Raw genomic sequence first — 9,820 nt, forward strand, 5'->3', positions numbered from 1 at the left:
CGGTAATTCCACTACAAGTTACGTTTTCTATGGGTAACTTGTTTATACAACACAGCTCTTATCTGTCTGTATGATATTATTATTAAATGGTGTCGGATTTTCCGACAGGGCATTCGGTGATGTAGTGTGGGAGATCATGCCGCAGTTCCTGCTCACAGAGTTTGCACCTGGAGTGCTCAGGATTGAAAGATCCGTCACCTGTAGCCACCAGCCACAGGTAACGGTAACCCAACCTGATCCTTGCAACCACTGTGTCGCACAGTCTGCTGGACGTTTTGTGCTGCCTATAAACATAGGTTTCAGACCTGAACAAATCATAACTTTTTATACTGGCGCTTTCAGGTCGTTGGGAGTCAGTAATTTCTCTCCTATCAGACCTGAATGATTGGAACAATATAGTTTTAACAGTAGAGATGGTGATACCTAGGTCTAAATCATCTTCATCTTTGTTACACGCTAATTTGCATTATGATGGGTTATATTTATGTGTGATGGAGAGAAGTGTGAGCAGGAGTCTACGGCTGTGCTCGGGAGGCGTGAGTCTCGGCAGGTCTGGTGATTGAGTTAGTTTTGAATATTCCATCAATGTCCCACACGAGGCGGAAGTCTTATGCCAGATGAAGGGAACTTGAAAGTGTATTTGGAGGCATTTAAGTAATGGTGTTATCTAAGTCACATGATTCGTGTTCACAACCTAGACTAGGATTTATCAAGCATTTATGAATCCACTTGCGAAACCTGTACATCTTTTCTCAGTCATGGCGGCTTTGTTTACATTTATTAAATAATTTAAGAACTCTGAAGTGGTTGTTTATAACACAATAACGCTGGATAGATGAGTTTCGAAGCTGTAAACTGTTTACTAAATGTAAACAGCCGCCATTATTAAGGAAAGGTTGGTAATTGGTTGTGTCAGGTCAGTCTTCGTCCGCCCCACAGAACAAAGCTTGAGGTTATCTTGAGATGATTTCGGGCTTTTTAGTGTCCCCGCGGCCCGGTCCTCGACCAGGCCTTCACCCCCAGGAAGCAGCCCGTGACAGCTGACTAACACCTAGGTACCTATTTTACTGCTAGGTAACAGGGGCATAGGGTGAAAGAAACTCTGCCCATTGTTTCTCGCTGGCGCCCGGGATCGAACCCAGGATCACAAGTCCAGTGTGCTGTCCGCTCGGCCGACCGGCTCACATGCTTACAGTTCATACGTGTTAACAGCAGATAATATTTTTGTGCAGACAAGTTCCATTCATTGTCTTATAAATAACTAACTTGAATGGATGGTGGCAGCAACCTTCTCTTTCTACTATACTTTTTCTCTTACTTTCTGCTCTTCTACTTTCCTCCTTGATCTCATTCTAAACTTTACCTTTCTCCTGACCATTCTTCCTCACTACCCCTTCACTCCTCTCTACCACCCTGTGAGTTTCCCCATTCTTCCTTTAGTTTATTTCACATTTCCGATACGTTACAACGTTAATGAGATTGACAGTCCTTAAACTCACAGGATTAATGACGCTGCCCAATACTGTCATTATGGACGTATATTCACTCATACGATGAGTGAAGACGCCCCATAATATCACCGTGGCGGTGTGTTCACTCACAGGATGATGGACGCTGTCTAACTGTTATGAACAAAATTAGGTTCAGGATTCAAGACAAGCTCACGTGTTGGACAAAAGACCGCCACTAGGAGGCGGGGTTAAGGAACTTTCCTGTAATGACTGCTATTTTTAGGAGCTAAGGAGGTAAGATTTATGGTAAGGTAGGAAATAACAATGGTATTAAGGACTTACGACGACATCTACATGACCGACAGGAAAAATAAGTAAACGGACAGACATTCTGTTTTATAGATACAGATTGTACTGCATATAATTTAATATAAATGAAATGCTGGGGGGTTGTGGAGTGGGAGCGGCAGCCTCACAGACTTTCTGCTTTAAGGAGGGGAGAGAGTGGGTGTTCATTGATCCTATAGCGTGCTCCACGTGTTATATAATACCACACCCTTTAGTACAGGTGTGTAGGGCATGAGGGCGGTGTTTACCCATGATGGCAGGACAGGGAAGGGGGTTGTACATTGATCATGTAACAAACTTACACATTGTTTAATGACTTAATTAGACTTTAGTTGCTTCCCTGATGGACTGGGCCTCTGACGTTGTTGGGTTGGCGGCGGCTTACACATGAATAACGTATTCCCATTGACAACATCTTTACGTAAGTGGCCGAGTTTTTGTTAAGGTGAGAGATAGTATCGTTGGTGTGAGGACGCTAGGCTGTGGCGCCACCATGATGCGTGTGGTGTCCGTCATCCCCCCCCCCCCGGGTCACCCGCCCGGCCTCTCCACTATCTCATTTCTAATTCAAATTCAAATTTTTCATTCAAGATCCTACATTCCCTAACTCTAATCCTATACTCCCCAAGGCACACAGTACTACGAACAGTAGTGGCTTACAAGTTTCCACATTTTCTATGCATTGGTAGGTTAGGTGGGTGGCTTGGGTTAGTACGGTTCTGGTTACGTTAGGACCTTATATTTTGTACGTTGTGGCTTATTAGCGTTGACATGTATTACTTGAGATGATGGGATGGACTATAGGTGGCTGAGGTTTGCTAACTTGTTTGGCTTGTGGCCCAAGTTTGCTAATTCTCTTGTAGTTGTTGGCTGAGGCTTGTTGGCTGACGGGCGTGCATGGAGGGCAGGGAACCAGCATTGTGGATGCCTCGACAAATGCAACAAGATGGCAAGTTTTTCTCCTTTGTCAATCCTGATTCTACACTGTCGCGAGTCATGCTTCTTACCACAATACCGACATCTGGGGTCAAACTAGCATTTCCTAGCCATATGTCCACAATGAGAACACTTCATGCATAATATAAGCTCTTCAATATATTTTGACTCTTTCCTGTATTGAAGACATGGGCAAAGTCTTTCTGGAGCCTCACCCATTAACAAGGCAACAATCTGGCTTTGTTTTTCGCCACGTATAATGTTCCTCTTAGCCCACACAACACTTTCATTGTTGAGATGAAGAATTTCAGGATCCAAGTATGTCAGATAACTTTAGTGTAACTTATTCCCACTTCAGGATTACCCAAAACCATATTCTTAAATCCGCCAGTCGTTAAATGTTCCACTGGCTCTTCTGTCCCAACCGTTACGTAGGGCCGGTGAACACCCTCCTTAAATAATGGTTCATATTCACCAAATTCCTTGGCCAATTGAACGGTCCACTCCAGCTTTTGATGAACAGTTAGTGAACATGTGGAGGGAAGTAACAACCGCTTCCGTCCAATAATCTGTGCCTCCTCCCGTGTGTGGTCCTGTTGCATCCTTCAGGTGAGATGTTCCTGCTGAGATTGTACAGAACTTTGAGGCCCAGGTCCCCTTTACCGTCCATCACTACACTTCCTCGGTCGTTCATCACTGTCAGTGTCACTTAACACTCTGCACACAGTTTTCCGTTTTTGTCTCCTGGTCATTGCTACCTGAAAAAGCCCGGAATCGTCTTGTCCATCATCCATCAGTCACTGGACCACAAGTTCACAAGTATCTAGAGCGCTGCAAGACGCACCCTTCCTCCACCACGGCTGGGACAGAACTGTGGAAGCCTATCTATGGTCAGAGTGTAACACACACTGTAACAAATACATCATTCGATAAAATTTTGTATAAAGTTTTTAATCTGAATTAAATTGAATATATGGTTTCTTTTTTAATTAAAATAACAAGTAAATGTATTTTTTCTGTTCTTACCTGTGACCCTCGGTACCACCTCAAAGTTCAAGTACGTTTATCGAGAAAATAAAATACATCTCAAAGGGATAAAGAGGCTTCAGGTATTTCTACCCTCCTCTACTTCAAGTCTCTCAACAGGCGCCCAACTCCAGTCAGTATAAATCAACAAATCACAGTACAAAAATCACAGGTTAATATAGTAAACACTACGTAAGTGTTACACTCATAAATATTCTTTCTATCGTACCATTATCACACATTCAAACAATTTAATTTGGTACACTACATAGATTATCCGGTGGCTGTAAATATGAGAGGGTGAGAGAGGGGCATGAGAGAGTGGTACATCACGTACGTCACCGGCCGGCCAGTGTCATGTGCGTCACCAGCCGGCCAGCGTCATGTGCGTCACTGACCGGCCAGCGTCATGTGCGTCACTGACCGACCAGCGTCATGTGCGCCACTGACCGGCCAGCGTCATGTGCGTCACTGACCGGCCAGCGTCATGTGCGCCACTGACCGGCCAGCGTCATGTGCGTCACTGACCGGCCAGCGTCATGTGCGTCACTGACCGGCCAGCGTCATGTGCGTCACTGACCGGCCAGCGTCATGTGCGTCACCGGCCGGCCAGCGTCATGCGCGTCACCAGCCGGCCAGCGTCATGTGCGTCACTGACCGACCAGCGTCATGTGCGTCACTGACCGGCCAGCGTCATGTGCGTCACTGACCGGCCAGCGTCATGTGCGCCACTGACCGGCCAGCGTCATGTGCGTCACCGGCCGGCCAGCGTCATGCGCGTCACCAGCCGGCCAGCGTCATGCGCGTTACCAGCCGGCCAGCGTCATATGCGTCACCGGCACACATGTTATCTTACCATCACACGAGGCTTCTACGCCAGGAGCCTCAAAGCTCCTCAACAATTTAGTTTAGTCCTCACTAGGCTTCGCTTCACATCTGTTGATCTGAAAATCTCCATTTTTGTTATACAAATGTTTATTGTCGGAGTTGTAAGATGTGTCACATGTAGACTTCTCTCCTACAGCGCAGCATGGAGTGGTTGATGATGAGTATGGACCACTTCTTTACGCCTACAATACAGCTTGGAGCCTATGTTGGCGAGAACAAGTACTTGCTGACTCCTAATTGTCATGGTGAGTACCCACTCATGTTGTCCTGTATGTTGGGTACCCATTCATGTCTTGTATGTTGGGTACCATTTATGTTGCCCTGTATGTTGGGTACGCACTCTTCTTGCCCTTTATAGGTCAAGAAGAGAGGGTGTAGGAGGAGAGAGGAGAGGCTGGAGAAGATGCACTAATCAACAGTTGAGAGTCGTGTGTAAGCCCTCGTTCATTCATAATCAAGGGTTTTGCAGCTGGATTAAATATCATTTGATCTTTGTTGATGAGCACGGGCTGTAATTTGTTGAGAATAACAACTGCTAATGTCCACAACTCCAATAGGCTCCAAAACCCCGTGCAGGCATTAAAACTGTGACGTCACGCGGCCTGCACACTAAAATACACAACATTTTATCTTTGATTTTTGGTGGGTTCAATTCAGTTAGGTTAGGTTGGGTTAAGTTAGTGTAAAGAGTATGCTGACGTAGGTCACACTTTTCTTAAATCTTGGCGTGACGGTGATATGTTGAAGCCTATCTCATCCACACCTATAAAATTTTGAACAATTTGGGTGATATTAATCCAGACAACCTATTTAAAGCGTCTGGTGTAACACAAACAAGGAGCAACAATTTCAAGCTCAACACACCACACTATAGGACATAAATCATATGCTTTTTCACCCCCACAAACCCATGGAACCACCTACCTGCCGAAGCCGTAAATACCAAATCTTTACTTGTTCAAAATCCATTTAGAAGAAAAAAATCCCAGGAAAAATGAGGGACTTATGAGAAGCTGTGAGCTTGTTGTCCATCTGGAGGCCACTAGAGGGATAATGGCCATCCAGGTGGCACGGTGCCACCTGGAGGCCACAACCAGGTGCCTGTGATAACGACCACTCGCCCTCACTTATAGCCGCCACGCCCACACACTATACTATTCTCCCTAATAATAATAATGATGATATAATATTATTGTATAATATTAATGCCATAATTATTATTGATTCGTTTGGTCGGGGACAGCTCCTTGTCATACTCCAGCTCCTGGTCCTCATATTCAGCTCCTGGTGCTCATATCCCTTCCAAGTGCAATAGTTGTACTGGTTTATCAGTTTTCCAACCACCAGGGTGTGTGGTGATGGTGTGTGGTGATGGTGTGTGATGGTGTGTGGTGATGGTGTGTGGTGATGGAGTGTGGTGATGGTGTGTGGTGTCTTCTAAGTCAAATCTCCAAGCCTTCCCCTAGTCTCGTCTCTCGTCTCCTATCATCCCATCTCTTTATCTCCTCCCCTCTCCGTTATCTCTACCTGTATATGTACCCCCCACTCTCCACACTTCTCTCTCTCTCTCTCTCTCTCTCTTTCTCTCTTTCTCTCTTTCTCTCTCTCTCGCTCTCGCTCTCTCTCTCTCTCTCTCTCTCTCTCTCTCTCTCTCTCTCTCTCTCTCTCTCTCGCTCTCGCTCTCTCTCTCTCTCTCTCTCTCTCTCTCTCTCTCTCTCTCTCTCTCTCTCTCTCTCTCTCTCTCTCTGACGTCATGGGTCATCTAAGTATAGGCAAGTGGGCCAGATCTTCGATACGTCCCAGAACAATCTGCCCTTCCATCTCCTTAAGATGGCGGACCCCACCTGAGGCGGTGAGTGTGAGAGTGAAAGCATGTGTGAGGGAGTGAGTGTGAACCAGGGAGAGGGTGAGTGTGAAAGGGTTAGTGTGACAGCATGAGAGAGTGACTGTGTGCGACAGTGAAGCTGTGAGACATGGAAATAATGAGACAGTGAAACAGTGTAATACGACGAGAGAGAGTGAGTATGAGTGAGAGAGAGACAGTGACCAAAGATGACATCACGTTGAAACATAAACAGTAATAGGAGCAAATTGACAATAGCTGAAAGACGTAAAGGCTAAAAATGGGACGCATTATGCCATTAGTCTACGGTGGTGACGCTTCATGTTTCAGTAACTGTACAACTTTAAATGTACCTGTACGGTGTTCAGTATTATTTATCCTCATCCGTCAGGGCTGATCCTATTTCATGTATCACCTTTTAAAGGAAGGAAGTACATAGTGTGTGTGTGGGAGTACAGGACCCATACTGCTAATGTTATCTTCCTGCAAGGTGATTGGTGTCAAGAGCCTGTCAAGTGTAAGTGCTTGGACCACACTCAAACTGAGGCGGTCAAAGTGGTTAGGGAAGCAGGGAAAGTGATTAGAGAATAAGGGAAAGTAGTTAGCCAGGCAGTGAAAGTAGCTAGCGGGAGAGAGAGAGAGAGAGAGAGAGAGAGAGAGAGAGAGAGAGAGAGAGAGAGAGAGAGAGAGAGAGAGAGAGAGAGAGAGAGAGAGAGAGAGAGAGAGAGAGAGAGAGAGAGAGAGAGAGAGAGAGAGAGAGAGAGAGAGAGAGGAGGGGATGGGGATGGTGTTTCACCGCACCATTGACGTCATGCCGTTGAAGATGACCATATTGTTTATCTAACTGGTCATCTTCCGTCCTCCCCTCCTCCTCCTCCTGTCTGGTACACTACGTCACCTCCCTGTGTGGGGATCATGAACATTGTCTGGCCTCCCTGTGAAGGGCTCCAAGTGTTAAGTCCAAGTCAATAACTCGTCACTTATAACTTACCAAGTTCAAGGTACATAACTCATATTTCTACGTGCCCGTGACCGCTGGCCGGGTAGGGGGTGTCGGGTGCCCGCTCACACACCCCGCCATTGTCACGTTTCTCAAGCTTTGTGATAACCTTGGTGTATATTGACCTCCAGGTACGCTCCCTCGGGTCTCTGCTGGCCGGTCTCGTCACATGGGGGACGATACGGTACAAGGCACTTGCTATACGACACTTTTCCACTAACGGATCTGACACAACTTTAACTAAACTCACTAGACCTTCCCTAACCTAACCTAACCAGACCTTTCTCAACCCAACGCTGCCTTACCTAACCTAGGGGGGGGGGGGCTTCTACCATCCAACTATGGTCAGACACTCGCATAGACTAGGGGGGGGGGATGCCCAGGATTGGCCGCGTGTCTGCCTTCCATCTATCCATCTATATCTATCTATTCATTTATCAGTCCATCCATATATCTATCTTGTCCACTCATCTTCCTGCCCCCCCCCCTCTCCCCTTATCGTCCCCATATCTTCAACATGACCATCTTCAGTATCTTCATCTCTACCTAAGATTACCTGAGGGGTACCATCTCTACCGGCCTTGATAGTAATTCAGGACCATAATTCCACAGAAGACATCACCGCAGATACATCAGCAGCAGTGACGGCACATGACCTGTGTCAGGTGAGCAGCACGGGCTCGCCATAGCCCGTGCTACTTGCAACTTTTAGTTCCCAGTAGCTCAATCTTAAACAACAGCAACAACGACGGATAACAGCCTCGTTAGGCGTTGAGATGTAAGTCTGATCCTAACCACACACTCAGGAGAGTGTGAAAGACTTGGTGTAAATTCCTTACATCAATTTCACAAATACACAAGTGAGGGTTTTTATCTTATGTTATTATGTGTGAGAGAAGACATTACCATTACTTATTATTATTCTTTTCCAACAGGCAGAATAGATGAAGTGCTTGAACGCCTACACCAGGACAAGGAACGATGGCACTACCGTCGTTCACTCTTTCTTAACAACATCATTGCCAAGGTAATTACTTCCTACATTATGTTCACACAGTCCTAATTAAACCCAACCTATTAACTTTATTTGAAAGCCAATTAGACCCATGCTTATAAATGCTAATTAAACTTACTTCTGGACCAAAGGGTCTTGCAATTCAGTTGGCTACATTCCTTATCTAGCGTGGATCACTGGTTCGATTCCGGGCAGGAACACAAATGATTAGACACATTTATTCTCACTTAAGAGTAACTAGGTTACTCAATCATTAAATTTTACCATGAGACACAGCTAAGGCATACCCGGGATATCATTTCAAATGATATCCCCAACACTTATTTTTTTTTTCATCGAGTTCCAAACTAATTTCCTACGTTTAACATTTCCAGCCACCAAATGTAAACTAGACAATGTATTTGCCTTCATTGATTTAATGTTTATATTATTTTAGAGGGGAACATTTCTCACGCTGTGACAATGCACTGCGCATGTGCAGAACTAGCTCCACTACACTGGCGGGAATTTCAAATGATTTTCCCCTTCCAACCCAACAGTTTCAACTGTTTATTGCCAGTTACCAACACTATTACCCATATTCTTGCCAAAAAGGATCCCTTCCTTACAATGTTGTTGCTTGTACACTCATGCATTTTTATTCAGTATATTATTCTAACAAGAATGTTAATCCTCGTTGAAGCCACAAGTGTTAGTGGCCCTCAGATAAATTCAGAATGATTTTTATTTCTTTGTACGAAAAACTATCAGAGACTTAGTAAAAATTGCAAATTTAGAATTTGTATTTGTGATTGTATTTTCCACTGAATATATTCCAAAGAATATATTCAGTAGAAAAAATTAAAATTGTTTCATTTAAGCTTTATTCGTGTAAATTTGCTATTAATCTGGGTGAATGTAGGATGAATTAGGTGTACGGTATATAGGAAAACTGTTGCACTTTAGACCAGTTCCACAACTTACACGTCCAATCTGGCAGAGGTTCCAGTCCTCAATATATATATATATGTCGTACCTAGTAGCCAGAACGCACTTCTCAGCCTACTATTCAAGGCCCGATTTGCCTAATAAGCCAAGTTTTCCTGAATTAATATATTTTCTCAAATTTTTTTCTTATGAAATGATGAAGCTACCCATTTCATTATGTATGAGGTCATTTATTTTTTATTGGAGTTAAAATTAACGTAGATATATGACCGAACCTAACCAACCCTACCTAACCTAACCTAACCTATCTTTATAGGTTAGGTTAGGTAGCCAAAAAAGTTAGGTTAGGTTAGGTTAGGTAGGTTAGGTAGTCGAAAAACAATTAA

General features: G+C 44.6%; 1 protein-coding gene across 3 annotated transcripts in view; it reads left to right on the top strand.

Moving 5' to 3' along the window:
• LOC123770166 (protein timeless) overlaps positions 1-9,820 on the top strand; it is a 43,580-nt gene that overhangs the window by 8,368 nt on the left and 25,392 nt on the right. For all 3 annotated transcript variants that reach the window (XM_069301203.1, XM_069301202.1, XM_069301204.1), the window contains exons 2-3: positions 4,786-4,894; positions 8,428-8,519. In XM_069301203.1, coding sequence (XP_069157304.1) covers positions 4,792-4,894; positions 8,428-8,519 — 195 coding nt within the window. In that variant the 5' untranslated portion in view covers positions 4,786-4,791. The remainder of the gene's footprint in view (positions 1-4,785; positions 4,895-8,427; positions 8,520-9,820) is intronic.

This window comes from Procambarus clarkii, chromosome 45, assembly GCF_040958095.1.
Source record: "Procambarus clarkii isolate CNS0578487 chromosome 45, FALCON_Pclarkii_2.0, whole genome shotgun sequence".
Taxonomy (NCBI): Eukaryota; Metazoa; Arthropoda; class Malacostraca; order Decapoda; family Cambaridae; genus Procambarus; species Procambarus clarkii.